Source organism: Babylonia areolata, chromosome 31 (genome assembly GCF_041734735.1).
Source record: "Babylonia areolata isolate BAREFJ2019XMU chromosome 31, ASM4173473v1, whole genome shotgun sequence".
NCBI classification, from domain to species: domain Eukaryota; kingdom Metazoa; phylum Mollusca; class Gastropoda; order Neogastropoda; family Buccinidae; genus Babylonia; species Babylonia areolata.
Genome location: NC_134906.1, coordinates 22529273 through 22549272, shown reverse-complemented (window position 1 = coordinate 22549272; position 20000 = coordinate 22529273). Strand labels below are relative to the sequence as shown.

Here is a 20000-nt window from a genome sequence, read left to right as displayed (position 1 = left end):
TGACGACAAGGTGGAGTACTCTGACCTGTTCGGGGGCAACCGCCACCAGATCTATTCTGAAAGCGGCGCTCACTTCTTCGGCATGGCTCTGTACAACCAGCACCTCTACCTTACTGACTGGCAGAGTTCCGCGCAGTGAGTTCTGGTGGTGGTGGTGTGTGTGTGTGTGTGTGTGTGTGTGTGTGTGTGTGTGTGTGTGTGTGTGTTGGGGCATTATTGTTACAAATGTATTCACAAATCTGCCCCTGCCTCTGAAGAGGATTGGAGTGGCAGCCACATCCCTATGTGATTGCGGCCACGCTGACCAGACCACATCCCATATTCTCCAAGACTGCCCCCAGTATGAGAAGATGCGGCAGCAGTCCTGGCCTGGGGGTGCTGACCTCAACACCAAGCTCTGGGGGACGGCAGCCGATCTTCACCGGACGTCCGAGTTTGTGGCATCCCTCGGACTTCGACCCTGACTGCGTAGCTGTCGAACGCAAAAGAAAAGAAAAGAAAGAAAGATGCCCCTTCCTACTACTGTGGCTGCCTTCAACTCTACACTCCATCTCGCTCTCTGCGACCGGCTTCGGATCCACTCTTGTTTACGCATACCCAGATTCAAACACTCGACTGTTGGCCGCCGTTCTTTTTCTGTCTCTGGACCTTGCAATTGGAGTGAACTTCCTCTTTCGCTTCGTCAGGTCTCAATACTCTCAAGTCTGGTCTTAAAACCCATCTCTTCCCAAAATAACCTCCCTTCCCTGCCTCTTCCTTGTCTTCAGTTTTTCCAGTTTTAAAGTTACGCATGCGTGTGAATGACTGGTGCGAAAGCGCTTTGATTTGTCTCTGCACAAGATTCAGCGTTATATAAATATAATAATTATTATTATTATTATTATTGATTAATGTGGATACTTATATAGCGCCTATCCTCGGTCGCAGACCAAGCTCTAAGCGCATTTCACAGCAGGCTGCCTACCTGGGTAGAGCCGAATGACGGCTGCCACTGGGCGCTCATCATTCGTTTCCTGTGTCATTCAATCATTTCAGGCACGCGTACATACACACTCAGACAGACATGTAACATTTTACGTGTATGACCGTTTGTTTGTTTTGTTTTGTCTTTTACCCCGCCTTGTAGGCAGCCATACTCCACTTTCGGAGGGTGCATGCTGGGTATGTTCCTGTTTCCATAACCCATCCAACGCTGGCATGGATTACAGGATCTTTAACGTGCTTATTAATTGATCTTCTGCGTGCGTATACACACGAAGGGGGGTTCAGGCACTAGCAGGTCTGCACATATGTTGACCTGGGAGATCTGAAAAATCTCAACCCTCTACCCACCAGGCGTTGTCACCGAGATTCGAACCCGGGACCCTCAGATTGAAAGCCCAACGCTGAAACCATTCGGCTGTTGGCTCGTCATCCCCTGTTCTTTTCTATTTCTATCTATCTACACCTGTGGGGGAGTCTTGGACATAGGCTGTCAACGATAGCTCTTTCGTTTGTAAGACGGGAAAAAGACTTGTAAATTGGTTTACAACATTGTAATATATACTTTTTTCTCAGTTCAGCAAAACCAAATGCATTAGTTTGGATGGGATTAGGTATGATTACGATGACTTTGTGATTATTTCAGCGAAATAAAACGCTTCAGTGTAAACCGGATTAGGAAGAGATGAGAGATGAGATTAGTCAGGATTATGACGGCATCGTTGCATTTGTAAGCGGGATTACGTAGGATTTATGATGACTTTGTTGGTATTTCAGCGAAATGAAACACATCAGGATTGACAGAATTAGGAAGGATTATGATGAGACTGACTTTGTGGTTGTTTCAACGAAATCAAAGGCATCAGGTGGATGAGATGAAGCAGGATTACAGGATTATGACGACATCGTTGCAGTTGTAGACGAGATTACGTAGGATTATGATGACGTTATTTCAGCGAAATCAAATGCATCAGGTTGGACAGAATTAGGAAGGATTATGATGACTTTGTGGTTATCTCAACGAAATCAAATGCATCAGTGTGGACTTTGTTGCTGTTTCAGCGAAATCAAATGTGGACTGGATTAGGCAGTAATCAGGTTGGACAGAATTAGGAAGGACTGTGATGACTTTGTTGCTGTTTCAGCGAAATCAAATGTGGACTGGATTAGGCAGTAATCAGGTTGGACAGAATTAGGAAGGACTGTGATGACTTTGTTGCTGTTTCAGCGAAATCAAATGTGGACTGGATTAGGCAGGATTATGGTGACATCGTTGCAGTTGTAGACGTGATTACGTAGGAATTATGATGACGTCGTTGTTGTTTCAGTGAAATCAAACACATCAGTTTGGACAGAATTAGGAAGGACTGTGATGACTTTGTTGCTGTTTCAGCGAAATCAAACACATTAGGTAGACAGAATTAGGTACGATTATGATGACTTTGTTGTTATTTTAGTGAAAGCAAATGCTTTATTGTAGAGAACATTGGGCAAGACATTATGAAAGCCTCTTTCGTGGTTAGTTCTACCGTGGAAGTTCCGCGCAGTGAGACGAGTTAGGGTGGTTGTGTTGGGGGCATTATTGTACAATTAGCGAGCAAATCTGCCCCGTCCATCTGAGAGGGATTAGATGCAGCTCAACCCTTTGATTGCGGCAGTTGCCAGACCATCAATCCAAGACTCCCGTATGAAATGCGCACAGTCTGCTGGGGTGCTGACTCAACACAAGCGGGTTACGGCAGCGATCTTCACGACGTCCGATTTGTGGATCTATGGATTCGCCGAATGTAAGCTGTCGAAGCAAAACGAGATTAGAAAGAAATGAGCCTTAGATGTGGATTGCTTCAATTAACTCATTGCTCTCTCGACGGCTCGGTTCATCTTGTTTAGCGCTACAGATTCAAACAGTTGGCGCGTTTTTGTCTTGTTTGGACTTGCAATTGGAATGAACTTCCTGGTTCGCTCGCAGTTCAGTACTCTCAAGTTGGTTAAACATTTCCCAATACCTCCCTTCCGCCCTTGCTGTCTTCGTTGTTCGTTTAAGAATTAGCATCAGGTGGATGAGATGAGCAAGCGCTTCGATTTGTCTCTGCACAAGTTCGCGTTTATAGATATAATAGATAGGATTATTATTATTTGATTATGCTGGATATATATAGCCTATCCTCGGTTGAGACAAGTCTAGGCATTTCAGAGCTGCTTCTGGGTTAGTGCACGAATAATGGCATCATGGGACTCATCTTCGTTTCCTGTGCATAATCAATTTCGGACGCGTAATAACTCAGACGCATGGTACATTTTGTGGATACGTTGATGTTGTTTTGCATTTTACCCGCCTGTAGGACATACTCCATTTGGAGGGTGCGTGGTATGTTCCTGTTTCATAACCATCCAACGCTGGCATGGATACAGGATCTTGAAACGTGCTTATTTGATCTCTGCTTGCGTATCACACACATAGGGGTTAGGCCTAGAGTTGCACATATGTGACTAGGAGATCTGTAAATATCTTACCTTACACCACAGGCTTTTGTACGAGATTCGAATCCGGGACCTCAGATTAGAAGCCCGACGTGAACTTGGTGTGCTCGTGAATCACCTGTTTTCATTTCTATTATCACATCTTGGGGAGTCTGGACAAGCTCAACATACCTTCATTGTAAGACGGGATAAGACTGTATGTTACAAATTGTAATATACTTTTTTCTCAGTTCAGCAAAACCAAATGCATTAGTTTGGATGGGATTAGGTAGGATTACGATGACTTTGTGATTATTTCAGCGAAATAAAACGCTTCAGTGTAAACCGGATTAGGAAGAGATGAGAGATGAGATTAGTCAGGATTATGACGGCATCGTTGCATTTGTAAGCGGGATTACGTAGGATTTATGATGACTTTGTTGGTATTTCAGCGAAATCAAACGCATCAGGATTGAATAGAATTAGGAAGGATTATGATGAGACTGACTTTGTGGTTGTTTCAACGAAATCAAAGGCATCAGGTGGATGAGATGAAGCAGGATTATGACGACATCGTTGCAGTTGTAGACGAGATTACGTAGGATTATGATGACGTTATTTCAGCGAAATCAAATGCATCAGGTTGGACAGAATTAGGAAGGATTATGATGACTTTGTGGTTATCTCAACGAAATCAAATGCATCAGTGTGGACTTTGTTGCTGTTTCAGCGAAATCAAATGTGGACTGGATTAGGCAGGATTATGGTGGCATCGTTGCAGTTGTAGACGTGATTACGTAGGAATTATGATGACGTCGTTGTTGTTTCAGTGAAATCAAACACATCAGGTTGGACAGAATTAGGAAGGACTGTGATGACTTTGTTGCTGTTTCAGCGAAATCAAACACATTAGGTAGACAGAATTAGGTACGATTATGATGACTTTGTTGTTATTTTAGTGAAAGCAAATGCTTTATTGTAGAGAACATTGGGCAGAATTATGAAGACTCTGTTGTTAGTTCAGTGAAATCAAACGCGTCAAGATAGACAGATTTAGGTAGGATTATGATGACTTAGTTGTAACTTCAGCGAAAGCAAACGCATCAATGAAGACGGGATTAGACAGAATTCTGAAGACTTTTTTCTCAGTTCAGCAAAACCAAATGCATTAGTTTGGATGGGGTTAGGTAGGATTACGATGACTTTGTGATTATTTCAGCGAAATAAAACGCTTCAGTGTAAACCGGATTAGGAAGGATGGATGAGATTAGGCAGGATTATGACGACATCGTTGCATTTGTACGCGGGATTACGTAAGATTTATGATGACTTTGTTGGTATTTCAGCGAAATCAAACGCATCAGGATTGACCGAATTAGGAAGGATTATGATGAGATTGACTCTGTGGTTGTTTCAACGAAATCAAAGGCATCAGGTGGATGAGATGAAGCAGGATTATGACGACATCGTTGCAGTTGTAGACGGGATTACGTAGGATTATGATGACGTTGTTGTTGTTTCAGCGAAATCAAACGCATCAGGGTTGACGGGACGGAGGCTGTGAAGATAGGACCGTCCACGTTCGGACGTATCAACGATGTGCACGTGCATGTGAATGGAGCAGGGCCACAAGGTGCGTGCGTGCGTGTGTGTGTGTGTGTGTGTGTGTGTTGGAGAGAGAGAGAGAGTGTGTGTGTGTGTGTGTTGTAGAGAGAGAAAAGGGGGTTTAGACAACGACGATAAGCAAACTTGGCGCTGCCATGTTCGCTCATGCAGCCAGCCCCAGGTGAAAACTTTTCTTTTTTTTTTTTCTTTCTTTCTTGTTCCTAAGTATGTGGGATTTATTGTTGAGTTAGGAACATTCTTAACGACGATAAGCAACCATAGCACTGCTGTTTTTCCCCCATGCAACCCATCTCAGGAGCAAACTTTTCTCTCTTTTTTTTTTCTTCTTTTTTTTTCCTCTTTTTTTCTCTTTTTTTTTTCTCTCTTTTTTCTTTTTTTTTTTTTACTTTTTTTTTGTTGTCATCTCCATCCCAATGGGTTGCATGATGCGATCTTTGCAATGCTAAGCTTGCTTCTTAGAGTTAGATAAAAATGACAGTGTTCTTAAGTATAGGGGATTTTCCGTGGGAGAGTTAGGAGCATTCTTATAACGACGATAAGCAAACTTCGTGCAACCCGACCGTGGTAGATTTCATATACTTAGGAACGTTCTTAACTCTGCGCAAACTTAACGCTGCTAAGATCGTCTCATGCAGCGCGGCCAAGGTGTATACCTCTCTCTCTCTCTCTCTCTCTCTCTCTCTCTCTCTCTCTCTCTCTCACTCTCTCTCTCTCTCTCTCTTTCTCTGTCTCTCTCTCTCGGTCTCTCTCTCACTCTCGGTCTCTCTCTCTCGCTCTCTCTCTCTCTCTCTCTCTCTCTCTCTCTCTCTCTCTCTCTCTCTCACTCTCTTTGTCTCTGTCTCTCTATGTCTGTCTCTCTGTCTCTCTCTCTGTTTCTCTCACTCTCTCTCTCTCATTCTGTGTGTGTGTGTGTGTCTGTGTCTTTCTCTGTGTCTGTCTCTCTCTGTCTCTCTCTCTCTGTCTCACTCTTTGTCTCTCTCTCTCTCTCTCTCTCTCTTTCTCGCTCTCTCTCTCTGTCGCTCTCTCTCTCTCTCTCTCTCTCTGCCTCTCTCTGTCTCTCCGTCTCTCTCTCTCTCTCGCTCTGTCTCTGTCTCTCTCTGTGTCTCTCTCTCTTTCTCTGTCGCTCTCTCTCTCTCTCTCCCTCTCTCTCTTCCCCCCTCCCCTCTCTCTGTCTTCTCTCACCCTCTCTCTCTCTCTCTCTGTCTCTCTCTGCCTCTCTCTCACGTGGTTTCTTTCCCACCCAGGTCCGAACGGGTGCGGCAGTGACGGCGCGGGGTGCTCCCATATCTGCATCCCCACCACAGGCAACGGCCACAAGTGCCTGTGTCCTGACGGCATGACACTGCAGTCTGACAAACAGACCTGTGGCACCGGTCAGTGGTCAGTCCCGGTGACTGAATGACGGGTTGGTTGAGGGAGTGATTGAATGGTGGATTGGTTGATTGAATGATGGATTGGTTGATGGAGTGATTGAATGGTGGATCGGTTGATGGAGTGATTGAATGGTGGATTGGTTGATGAAGTGATTGAATGGTGGATTGGTTGATGGAGTGATTGAATGGTGGATCGGTTGATTGAATGATGGATTGGTTGATGGAGTGATTGAATGATGGATTGGTTGATTGAATGGTGGATTGGTTGATTGAATGATGGATTGGTTGATGGAGTGATTGAATGATGGATTGGTTGATTGAATGGTGGATTGGTTCATGGAGTGATTGAATGTTGGATTGGTTGATGGAGTGATTGAAAGGTGGATTGGTTGATGGAGTGATTGAATGGTGGATCGGTTGATTGAATGATGGATTGGTTGATTGAATGATGGATTGGTTGATGGAGTGATTGAATGGTGGATTGGTTGATGGAGTGATTGAATGGTGGATCGGTTGATTGAACGATGGATTGGTTGATTGAATAGTGGATTGGTTGATGAAGTGATTGAATGGTGGATTGGTTGATGGAGTGATTGAATGGTGGATTGGTTGATGAAGTGATTGAATGGTGGATTGGTTGAGGGAGTGATTGAATGGTGGATTGGTTGATTGAATGGTGGATCGGTTGATTGAATGATGGATTGGTTGATTGAATGGTGGATCGGTTGATTGAATGGTGGATCGGTTGATTGAATGATGGATTGGTTGATTGAATGGTGGATCGGTTGCTTGAATGATGGATTGGTTGATTGAATGGTGGATCGGTGGATTGAATGGTGGATTGGTTGATGAAGTGATTGAATGGTGGATTGGTTGAGGGAGTGATTGAATGGTGGATCGGTTGATTGAACGATGGATTGGTTGATTGAATGGTGGATTGGTTGATTGAATGGTGGATTGGTTGATGAAGTGATTGAATGGTGGATTGGTTGATGGAGTGATTGAATGGTGGATTGGTTGATGAAGTGATTGAATGGTGGATTGGTTGATTGAATGATGGATCGGTTGATTGAGTGATGGATTGGTTGATGGAGTGATTGAATGATGGATTGGTTGATGAAGTGATTGAATGATGGATTGGTTGATTGAATGGTGGATTGGTTGATGGAGTGATTGAATGGTGGATCGGTTGGTTGGTTTGTTGGCCGGTTGGTTGGTTGGTTGATAACAATCTGATTGATTGATTGCTAACAATGTGATTGATAGATTGATTTATATATAACAAGTTGGTTGGTTGATTGAATGGTGGATTGGTTGGTTGGTTGATAACAGTCTGATTGATTGATTTATTGATTGATTAATAACAATGTGATTGATATACTAATTTGATTGATTGATTGATTTTTATATAACAAGTTGGTTGGTTGGTTGGTTGATTGAATGGTGGATTGGTTGGTTGGTTGATTGATTGATTGATAACAATATGATTGATTGATTTATTGATTGATTGATAACAATGTGATTGATATACTAATTTGATTGATTGATTTATATAAGTTGATTGGGTGGTTGATTGATTGATATATAACAATTTGATTGGTTTGTTTGTTGGTTAATTGATTGATGGATGGATGGATTGAATGAATTGATTGATTGATTGATTGATCGGTCGATTGATTGATATATGACAGATTGATTGAATGCTTGACAATTTGATTGATTGATTGATCAACTGATTGATTGATTGATATATGACAAATTGATTGATTGATTGACAATTTGATTGATTGACAGTTTGATTGGCAGTTTGATTGACTGATTGATTGATTGATAACAAAACCACACGTGTTGGTTGATTGAGTCATTCATTCACTGGATGGTTGGATTGAATGTTTGACGGGCTCCAAGAGTTGCCCAACCACAGGACAATCAATCACGTTCAGTGAGTGAGTGATGGAATGAATGAATGAATGAATGAACAAAGGAATGAATTGATAAATTGATGGTCGGCTGGTTGCTTCGTTGAAAGACACTGCCCATCAACCAGACTGATTGATGGGTAGACGGACGGGTGGATTGACAGAACGATTGACGGACGGATAGAACGATTGACGGAAGGATTGACGGACGGATAGAACGATTGACGGACGGATAGAACGATTAACAGAAGATTGACTGAAGGATTGAACGATTGACGGACGGATAGAACGATTGACTGAAGGATTGACAGAAGGATTGACGGAGGGATGGAACGATTGACGAAAGGATAGAACCATTGACGAAAGGATAGAACAATTGGCAGAAGATTGACGGAATGATGGACTGAAGAACTGACGGACGGATAGAATGATTGAAGGGATAGAACGATTGACGGACGGATAGAACGATTAACAGAAGATTGACTGAAGGATTGAACGATTGACGGAAGGATTGACGGAGGAATAGAACGATTAACTGAAGGATTGACGGACGGATAAAACGATTGACTGAAGGATTGTCGGAAGGATAGAACGATTGACGGAAGGATTGACGGACGGATAGAACGATTGACGGAAGGATTGACGGTCGGATAAAAAGATTGACGGATGGATAGAACGATTGACGGAAGGACTGACGGACGGATAGAACGATTGAATGAAGGAAGGACGGACGGATAGAACGATTGACGGACGGATAGAACGATTGACAGAAGGATTGACGGACGGATAGAACGATTAACTGAAGGATTGACGGACAGGTAGAAGGATTGACTGAAGAATTGACGGAAGGATAGAACGATTGACGGAAGGATTGAACGATTGACGCAAGGATTGAACGATTGACAAAATATTGACGGACGGATAGGACGATTGACGGAAGGATTGACGGACGGATAGAATAATTGACTGAAGGATTGACAAAGATTGACGGAAGGATTGATTGACGAGAAGGATTGACAGACGGATATATTGATTGACGGTGTGAATGGATTAAAAACCGGGAGAGAAAAAAAAATAAGGGTTGGGGTTTTGTGTGTGTGTGTTTTGTTGTTGATGTTGTTGTTGTTTTCATTTATTCATCTGGATGTGATGCAACCGACCGAGCAGGAAGTTCCAGCTGCCCGCCCCTGACAGCGCCGGCACACGGGCAGATCACCCCGAGCTCGTGCACCACGGCCAGCTCCAGCCCGGGACAGTCGTGCAGGGTCAGCTGCACTCTGCCAGGCTACACCCTGCTGACCAGACCCACCCTGCGCTGTCTGACCACCGGCCAGTGGAGCAACTACGGGGCCCCCAGCCTCTGTCAGGGTGAGGGTGGTGGGGGGTGGTGTGCGTTGGGGGGGGGGGGGGGAGGGTGTGTGTGTGGAGGTGGGGGAGAGGCACTGGCCAGTGGAGCAACTACGGGGAGTGTGTGTGTGTGTGTGTGTGGGGGGGGGTTCCTAGCCTCTGTCACAGTGAGGGTGGTGGGGGGGGGGTGTCCGGAGGGTGGGGGGGGGGGTGTCGGGGGTGGGAGAGAGGCACTGGCCAGTGGAGCAACTACGGGAAGTGTGTGTGTGGGGGGGGGGGGGCGTGGGGGGGGGGTTCCTAGCCTCTGTCACAGTGAGGGTGGTTTGGGGTGTGCGTTTGGGGGGGAGGGGGTCGGGGAGTGTGTGTGGGGAAATAGCGGGGGGGGGGGGGGGGGAGGGGGGGGCACTGGCCAGTGGAGCAACTACGGGGGGTTGCGGGGGGGGGCTCCTAGCCTCTGTCAGGGTGATGGTGGTGGGGGGTGGTGTGTGTTGGGGAGCTTGGGTGGGGGGGGTGTCGTGGAGTGGGAGTGTCGGGGGTGGGGGAGGAGGCACTGGCCAGTAGAGCAAATACCACCCAGCCTCTGTCATGGTGTGGGTGCGGGGGGCAGGGGGGGGGCTGGATGTGGGTGTGTGTCCGGGGGAAAGGGGGTGGGGGGCACCGGCCATTGGAGCAACTACGGGGGTGTAGGGGTGGGGAGGGGCTCCTAGCCTCTGTCAGGGTGGGGAGGTGTGGTGTGGGTATGGGTGGGGGTGGGAGTGCAAGAGTGGGTGTGTGTGTAGGGGGGGGAGAGTTTGTGTGTGGAGGTGAGAGGGGGTGGGGGTCACAGCCAGCAGACCAACTACGGTGGGGGGGGGGAGGGAGGGGACGGGGTGGGGGGGGGGCTCCTAGCCTCTGTCAGGGTGAGGGTGGTGTGGGTGTGGAGGTGTGGGTGGGTGCGGTCGGGGGAGGGGTGTTAGTACGTCTGGGTGTGTGTGTGTGTATGGGTGGGTGTGCGGGTGGGAGTCTGGGGGTGGGTGTCGGGGAGGGTAGGGGGGAAGGGCTGGGAAGAAGGGGTTGGTGGCTTGGGGGTCACTGGCCAGTGGAGCAACTATGAGGCACTGTCAGAGTGAGGTTGTGTGGGTGGAGGGGGGGACGTGTGTGTGGAGGGGGACTGGGGTGCGTGGGAGGGCGGAGGGGGGGGAGGGTTCGGGGGGGGGGGGGGGGGGGTACTGGAGCAACAACGGGCAGACTCCTATAGCCTCTGTCAGGGTGAGGGTGGTGTGGGTGTCCTGGGGGTGTAGATGGAGGGGGGATGTGTGTGTGTGTGTGCATGGCGACTTGGGGGCGTAGGGAGGGGAGGTACTGGCCAGTAGAGCAACTACAGGGAGACTCCTATAGCCTCTGTCAGGGTGAGGGTGATGTGGGTGGGTGGGGGCGCGGGTGGTGGTTAGGGGGTGGATGTGTGTGGGTGTAGGGGTGGGTGTGTGGAGGTGGGAGTGGGTGTGTGTTAGAGGGGGAGGGGGAGGCACCGGCCAGTGAGAGCAACTACTGGGGGCTTCTAGTCTCTGTCAGGGTGAGGGTGGTGTGGGTGGAGGTGTGTATTGGGGGGGGGAGGGGGTAGGTGTGGGGCGTTGGTGGGGGGGGGGGGGGTTGTGTGTGTGATTGATTGATATGGATTACTTACATAACACCTGTCCGTTAATATTATTGTTGTTATTGTGATCATTATATCATTATGGTCATCATCATCATCATCATCACTAGTAGTACTAGCATTAGCATTGTCATTGTTATCATCACTGTTTTTATTTATCATGATTATTATTATCATTATTATCATTGTTGTTATTGTCGTTGCTGCTGTCGCTATTGTTGTTGTTACTCTTATCATTCTCAATCATTATGACTATCATATCTATCATCATCATCATCATCATCATCAGTATCGTCAATACCACCGTCATCATTATCATAATAACGATTACTATAACCCCTCCCTCACCCTCCGTCCCACCCCTACCCCTACCCCCTCCACCCCCACCCCCACCCCCGACACCCCCATCCCACAACAGACATTTCTTTACTTACTGTTTACGAATGTTAATAATCGATAACAAATGATGACACGGTTCATCAGCTGTCATTGTCAATTAAAAACTGAAGTGCAACGTTGTGAGCACAGTATAAGCTTTAAGCTTGTTGTTAAGCTCTGGTTTTGTTGTTGTTGTTGTTGTTGTTTTTATCAAGACGTTTTGTATTTGTATTTCTTTTTATCACAACAGATTTCTCTGTGTGAAATTCGGGCTGCTCTCCCCAGGGAGAGCGTGTCGCTACACTACAGAGCCACCCCTTTTTTTTCTTTTTTTCTTTTTTGTATTTTCTCCTGCATGCAGTTTAATTTGTTTTTCCTATCGTTTATTAAGACATCTAGCTGTAGCGCATATTCTTGAAGCTCATTGTAATCATGTGTGCTGTTGAACAATTAACTCACTCAGTACGGCCAGTCCTCTCTTCTCCTCTACACAGACCCCTCGGATGTCCAGTGAGTGTCTGAATGACCCAGCCTTTAGCTTCCGTCGTCAGAATTGTGGTATTCTTTGTCAACATTCACCTCTTCAGTATAAGAGCCTTCCGCTTGCAATATTTTGATGACGGTAATTGGGGTGAAACGCTGTTAACGTCGTCTCTTTCGCCGCTCGTATGGAGAGAGTTAAAGATTATTTGATTCAACAAACAGACACCACGCCACCGACGGTGCAGTGCCCACGAGACGTGGTGAAGACCGCCGACAAAGGCGGGACGTCCGCCCTGGTGACCTGGCCGGACGCCGTCGTCCAGGACAACAGCCAGGAGCGGCCCACAGTGGTCTACAGCATGAAGTCCGGGGTGATACTGAACGAGGGGGCCTACACCGTCATGGTCACCTGCCTTCGATGGGCAGGGCTTGGGAGCCACGTGCTCCTTCAGTGTCCTCGTGCAAGGTGAGCTCCTTTAATGTCCTTCCTCGTGCAAGGTGAGCTCCTTCAGTGTCCTTCATCGTGCAAGGTGAGCTCCTTCAGTGTCCTTCCTCGTGCAAGGTGAGCTCCTTCAGTGTCCTCGTGCAAGGTGAGCTCCTTCAGTGTCCTTCCTCGTGCAAGGTGAGCTCCTTCAGTGTCCTTCCTCGTGCAAGGTGAGCTCCTTCAGTGTCCTCGTGCAAGGTGAGCTCCTTCAATGTCCTTCATCGTGCAAGGTGAGCTCCTTCAGTGTCCTTCCTCGTGCAAGTTGAGCTCCTTCAGTGTCCTTCATCGTGCAAGGTGAGCTTCTTCAGTGTCCTTCATTGTGCAAGGTGAGCTCCTTCAGTGTCCTTCATCGTGCAAGGTGAGCTCCTTCAGTGTCCTTCCTCGTGCAAGGTGAGCTCCTTCAATGTCCTCGTGCAAGGTGAGCTCCTTCAGTGTCCTTCATCGTGCAAGGTGAGCTCCTTCAGTGTCCTTCATCGTGCAAGGTGAGCTCCTTCAGTGTCCTCGGGCAAGGTGAGCTCCTTCAATGTCATCGTGCAAGGTGAGCTCCTTCAATGTCCTTCATCGTGCAAGGTGAGCTCCTTCAATGTCTTTCCTCGTGCAAGGTGAGCTCCTTCAATGTCTTTCCTCGTGCAAGGTGAGCTCCTTCAGTGTCCTATATCGTGCAAGGTGAGCTCCTTCAATGTCCTATATCGTGCAAGGTGAGCTTCTTCAGTGTCCTTCATCGTGCAAGGTGAGCTCCTTCAATGTCATCGTGCAAGGTGAGCTCCTTCAATGTCATCGTGCAAGGTGAGCTCCTTCAGTGTCCTTCCTCATGCAAGGTGAGCTCCTTCAGTGTCCTTCATCGTGCAAGGTGAGCTCCTTCAATGTCATCGTGCAAGGTGAGCTTCTTCAGTGTCCTTCATCGTGCAAGGTGAGCTCCTTCAGTGTCCTCGGGCAAGGTGAGCTCCTTCAATGTCATCGTGCAAGGTGAGCTCCTTCAATGTCATCGTGCAAGGTGAGCTCCTTCAATGTCCTATATCGTGCAAGGTGAGCTCCTTCAATGTCATCGTGCAAGGTGAGCTTCTTCAGTGTCCTTCATCGTGCAAGGTGAGCTCCTTCAATGTCATCGTGCAAGGTGAGCTCCTTCAGTGTCCTTCATCGTGCAAGGTGAGCTCCTTCAATGTCCTTTATCGTGCAAGGTGAGCTCCTTCAGTGTCCTTCCTCGTGCAAGGTGATCTCTTTCAATGTCCATCCTCGTGCAAGGTGAGCTCCTTCAGTGTCCTTCCTCGTGCAAGGTGAGCTCCTTCAGTGTCCTATATCGTGCAAGGTGAGCTCCCTCAATGTCCTATATCGTGCAAGGTGAGCTCCTTCAGTGTCCTTCATCGTGCAAGGTGAGCTCCCTCAATGTCCTATATCGTGCAAGGTGAGCTCCTTCAATGTCATCGTGCAAGGTGAGCTCCTTCAATGTCATCGTGCAAGGTGAGCTCCTTCAGTGTCCTTCATCGTGCAAGGTGAGCTCCTTCAATGTCCTTCATCGTGCAAGGTGAGCTCCTTCAGTGTCCTTCATCGTGCAAGGTGAGCTCCTTCAGTGTCCTTCATCGTGCAAGGTGAGCTCCTTCAGTGTCCTTCATCGTGCAAGGTGAGGTTTTTTGGTTTGGTTTGTTTAGTAGTAGTAGGTAGTATTTGTATTTGCATTTGTATTTCTTTTTATCACAACAGATTTCTCTGTGTGAAATTTGGGCTGCTCTCCCCAGGGAGAGCGCATCGCTACACTACAGCGCCACCCATATTTTTTGTATTTTTTTCCTGCGCTGCAGTTTTAATTATTTGTTTTTTTCCCATCAAAGTGGATTTTTCTACAGAATTTTGCCAGGAACAACCCTTTTGTTGCCGGGGGTTCTTTTACGTGCGCTGAATGCATGCTGCACACTGGACCTCGGTTTATCATCTCATCCGAATGACTAGCGTCCAGACCACCACTCAAGGTCTAGTGGAGGGGGAGAAAATATCGGCGGCTGAACTATGATTCGAACCAGCGCACTCAGATTCTCTTGCTTCCCAGGCAGACGCATTACCACTAGGCCGTCACTCCACAGTGATGGGAGTAGAGAGGGTGTGCATGCTGGTCTAGAAATAGGTGGATAGTGCATGCCCTCTTTGAGCCCTTTTTGCTAACTGAAGCCAGCGGAAGTGTTCGATCAGCCATTTTTCTACTCGCGTCGGTATAGAAGCGGTGACTTCATATATGTAGCCGAGCGCTCAGCTGGCTTCATGGCGGTTATCAATCAAGACACAACATGTCGTAGGGGCAAGTATAGCACGATTTCATCGAAGATACATGGTTACAGATAAGAAATTACCATCAGTTAGCAGACGACTTCTCAACGGACTGGCAGCCGGATACGAGTCTCAATATGGCGTCCAGTTGGCTTCAGCTTTCCTGGCCGATGAGCTGTCCATCTTATTTTAGAGCAGTGGTGTGTGCAGCCTGCTTTCGTGGCGAACTTTTCGTCGCTGGCAGTGCGAGAAGTAGGTCACATGACGACACAGCAGCCCATCACCGGAACTGGCTTCTGTGGGTCTGTGCACTGCTGCTTTTGTTCGGACAACTTTTCGGCAGAGTTTATAAATGGATCAGTTCGAATTCGTAATGGCAGATATATGACAACAAACACGCTCAAAGCAAACACATTAAGACGAAAAAGCAAATAATGGGTGTAATTATAAAAACCAAATATCCCAACCAAATAGATGATTCATCGAATGGACCTGTTTCTAGTTGTAGGTTGTTGTTGTTTTGTGTGTGTGTTGTTGTTTTTTTGTGGGGGGTGGGGGTTGTGTGTTGTTTTTTTTCATCACTATTTTTGCTTGTATGTTGTATGTACAAAGACGAATGTATGTAACGTTTCAACGCCCCCAGGGCTTGCAATATTATTGACTAACATACAAGCAGAATCTTTTATCCTTTCAATACTGGGCCGTAATAAACTCTGAAACATTCAGCGCAACGAGCAGGTTTTATTCTTTTAACACCATCATCATCAGCTCATCAGCTGCCCCATGGCGGTTGCCGTTGGGGCGCTACAGATGACCTGTCAGCCAGTCCTCTCCATCCATCCCTGTCTTTCGCACATTTGACCGCCTCGCTCAGCTTCAGTCCTGTCCATTCTGTGATGTTGTCTTCCCATCTCTTCTTCTGTCTTCCTCTCTTCCTTCCTCCTCTGACTGTTCCCTGGAGCACTGTCTTGGCAAGCCCCTCTCCTCTTGTTACGTGGCCAAACCATTTTAATTTGCGCCTCTTGATGGTGGTGAGAAGGTAGCATTAAACAAGCAGTAGCTTTAATTAACTCTTTCAAAACTATGCAGAAATAAACATTGAAACATTCAGTCCAACAAGCGTAAGCTTTTGTTCTTTCAAAACTATTTGTTCTTTCAATACTTTGCAGTAATAAACATTTTTAAACATTCAGTAATAATTACGGCAGTAACAAGCACTGAAACATTGTGCGTGTATGTGTGTGTGTGTGTGCGTGTGAGTGTGTGTATGTATGCATGTCTGTGTGTGTGTTTGTGTGCATGTGTGTGTGCGTGTTTGTCCACTTGCGTGCATGTGTGTGTGCGCGTGCGTGCTTGTTTGCTTGTTCACTTGTGTGCATGTGTGTATGTGCGTGCGTGTTTGCGTGTATGCTTTTCCACTTTGTGTGTGTGTGTGTGTGTGTGTGACTGCGTGCGTGCTTGTCCGCTTGCGCGTGCATGCGTGTGTGTATGTCCGTCCGTGCGTCTAACCCCCACCTCCACTCCCACACCCCCGAAAAACAGTCAGCAGGTGCCCCCAGTTCCCAGTTCCTCCTCACGGGAGGCTGCTGACCAACCCCTGCCCCACCTACCTGGGTGCCCACTGCCGCCTGGCCTGCGCTGCCGGCTACCATCTGGGCGGGGCCACGGCCATGGACATATCCTGTGACGGCGACTCCATCCACCGGGACTGGGTCAACGTGCCCTCCTGCCAGCGTGAGTGAAGGGGTGGAGGGGTGTGGGGGCGGAGGTTGGTGGTGGTGGTGCCAGCGTGGGTTTTTTGGTGTGTTTTTTTATGTTTTTTGGGGGGCGGGGGTTGTGTGTGTGTGTGTGTGTGTGTGTGCGAAGTAGTGGTAGTGGTGTGTGGTGGTTTGGTTGTGGGGGATTGGGGACATGACATGCGGTGGTAATGGTGTATGGTGGTCGTTTGGTCTGCTCTGTGTTGGTGGTTGTATTTGGTGTGGTGGTGGTGGTGGTGTTTTGTGTGGTAGTGGTGGTGTGTGGTGGTTGTGTAGTTGTGGTGTGTGGTGGTTGTGTGGTAGTGGTGGTGTGTGGTGGTAGTGTTTTGTGTGGTAGTGGTTGTGTAGTGGTGGTAGTGGTGGTGTGTGGTGGTAGTGTTTTGTGTGGTAGTGGTGGTTGTAGTGGTGGTAGTGGTGGTGTGTGGTGGTAGTGGTGGTGTGTGGTGGTTGTGTGGTAGTGGTGGTGTGTGGTGGTGTGTAGTGGTGGTTGTGTGGTAGTGGTGGTAGTGTTTTGTGTGGTAGTGGTTGTGTAGTGGTGGTGTGTAGTGGTGGTAGTGGTGGTGTGTGGTGGTAGTGTTTTGTGTGGTAGTGGTGGTGTGTGGTGGTAGTGTTTTGTGTGGTAGTGGTTGTGTAGTGGTGGTAGTGGTGGTGTGTGGTGGTAGTGTTTTGTGTGGTAGTGGTTGTGTAGTGGTGGTGTGTAGTGGTGGTGTGTGGTAGTAGTGTTTTGTGTGGTAGTGGTGGTTGTAGTGGTGGTGTGTGGTGGTTGTGGTGGTATGTAGTGGTGGTAGTGTTTTGTGTGGTAGTGGTGGTGTGTAGTGGTGGTTGTGGTTGTGTGGTATACCCAGCATGCATGAACCACGACAGAGTCGTCGGCAAATCGATGTTGGTCGTGTCGTTAACTCACTCAGTACGGTCAGTCCTCTCTTCTCCTCTACACAGACCTCTCGGATGTCCAGTGGGTGTCTGAATGACCCAACCTTTAGCTTCCGTCGTCAGAATTGTGGTATCTTTGTCAACAAACACCTCTTCAGTATAAGAGCCTTCCACTTGCAATATTTTGATGGTGGTAATTGGGGTGAAACGCTGTTAACGTCGTCTCTTTCGCCGTTCGTATGGAGAGAGTTAACGTAAAGAAAGAAAGAAAGAAACCCCACCAACCATTCCTGGGTGAACGTGCCCTCTTGCCAGCGAAACTAGTATGATTCGACATCAAGATTTAGATGGGGATATTGTCCATGAGGATTGGAGGATGCTGGTTGCCAGATCACCTGTGGTGCCCCAACGGTCCACAAGACTACGGGATAGGTGAAGGTGATTGTCCGTGTCATGATTTTGTTTAGTGGAGCGTATTCGTACAATCGCTTCGTACTGGCTCGGCTGTCAGGGATTGACCATATTATCTTCTCTCTCCATCGCTAACCATATTCAAGATCAGTCTTCTTCTTCTTCTTTCCGTTACACGACCAACATCGACTTGCCGATGACTCTGTCGTGGTTCATGCATGCTGGGTATTTTTGTGTCTCCATAACCCACCGATCACTGACATGGGTTACAGGATCTTTAACGTGCGTATTTGAGTCTCCCCGGGAGAAAAGAGGGCATGACAAAGCAAGAGCAATTGGGCTAACGAGAGACAGAGACAGAGAGAAAGAGAGGGGCGAGGGGGAGGGCGTGGGGGGGGGGGGGCGAGGGAGTAATGGTGATGGTGTGATTTTGTGACGGAAACTCCACTCCAGCGTGAGTCTTTTTGGTGCAGGGTCGTGGCGGTGGTGGTGGTGGTGTGTGGTGGTTTGTTAGTTTTTGGTTAGAGCGGTTATGTAGCTGTGGTGGTAGTGTATGTTTTGAGTGTGGTGGTGGTGTGTGATACGTGATGGTGGTGGCAGTTGTCGTTGTGGTGTGGTTTAAGTGCGTGGTGGTGCTGGTAGTGGTGGTGGTTTGATGTGTTCTGTTGTGGTGGTGGTGGTTTCTGTGTGTGTGGTGGTGTATGGCGGTGGTGGTATGGTGGTGTGTGGTGGTGGTGTGTTATGATGTTTGTGATGGTGGTGGTGTTGTGAGTCTGTGTGTGGGGTATGGGGTGTTGTAGTGTGGTGGTCGTCGTTTGTGGTGGTGGTGGTGTGGTTGTGATGGTGGTGGTAAGGTGGTGTGTGGTGGTGGTGTGTTGTGGTGGTGTGTGGTAGTGGTGGTGTATGGCGGTGGTGGTATGGTTGTGATGGTGGTGGTGTGTGGTGGTGGTGGTGTATTGTAGTAGTTGTGATGGTGGTGTGGTTGTGATGGTGGTGGTGGTGTGCTGGTGGTGGTGGTGTGGTTGTGATGGTAGTGGTGGTGGTGTGGTGTGTGTGTGTGTGTGTGTGGCATAGGGTGTTGTAGTGTGGTGGTCGTCGTATGTGGTGGTGGTGGTGACGACAGCGACGATAATGACGACGACGACGACGACAATGATGATAATGTCGGAATGGTGTGTGTGTGTGTTTAGCGGTCCCCTGCTCTCAGCTCACCGCCCCGGCGCACGGCACCATCAGCCCCCCAGTGTGTTTGGGCCCCACGGCGGGAACTGGGCAGGTGTGCAAGGTCACCTGTCAGCCTGGCTTCACCTTGACCTCGGGGTCACCCACCGTCACGTGCACTGGGGCCGGACAGTGGGACAATGGGGGCCAGCCCGCCGTCTGCACTGGTTAGGGTGGTAGTGTTTTGTTTTGTTAATGTTGTGTTTTTTTTAGTTTGTTTCTTTGTTGCTGTCGGGGGTTTTTTTGGGGGGGGAGGGGGGGGGGACGTTGTTTGTATGTTTGTTGGTTGTTTTTGTTTTGTTTTTGTTTTTTTGTTGTTGGTTGTTTGTTTTTTGGTGTGTTTTTTTGGGGGGTGGGGGGGTCTGGGGGGGCGATTTTTTATGGGGCGTGTGACAGTGTGACGTCTTGTCTTGAGGGGGTGGGAGGGGAGAGAGTTGTGGTGTTGTATGTTTGTGTGTGCGTGTGTGTATATGTGTTCATATTTTATGTCTGTTTGTGTAATATATGTATATAGAGAGAGAGAGACGTATACGTATATATGTGTGTGTTTGTGGTTGTGTGCGCGTGTATGTGTGTGTGTGTGTGCATTGGTAATGAGTCCATGATGATTGTGCTGGTCATGTGTCCAAAACTGTCAAAGCCACCGAGGCAGTCAGTGCTCACGCTCAGCCATGTCCAAACAACACACACACACACAGACAAGGACACACACACACACACACACACACACACACACACACACACACACAGAGAGACAAGGACACACAAACACACACACACACACACACACACACACAC

The 20000-nt window shown here is 47.9% G+C and overlaps 1 protein-coding gene across 3 annotated transcripts in view; it reads left to right on the top strand.

The window, feature by feature from the left end:
* The window catches only part of LOC143275840 (scavenger receptor cysteine-rich type 1 protein M160-like), a 134696-nt gene extending 118023 nt beyond the window's left edge, over positions 1–16673 (top strand). For all 3 annotated transcript variants that reach the window (XM_076580130.1, XM_076580129.1, XM_076580128.1), the window contains 6 exons: positions 1–135; positions 4965–5074; positions 6312–6440; positions 9527–9727; positions 12423–12666; positions 16483–16673. The exon at positions 1–135 is cut by the window's left edge and continues 37 nt beyond it. In XM_076580130.1, the coding sequence (XP_076436245.1) occupies positions 1–135; positions 4965–5074; positions 6312–6440; positions 9527–9727; positions 12423–12666; positions 16483–16627 (964 nt within the window). In that variant the 3' untranslated portion in view covers positions 16628–16673. The remainder of the gene's footprint in view (positions 136–4964; positions 5075–6311; positions 6441–9526; positions 9728–12422; positions 12667–16482) is intronic.
* The last annotated feature ends 3327 nt before the right edge of the window (positions 16674–20000 follow it).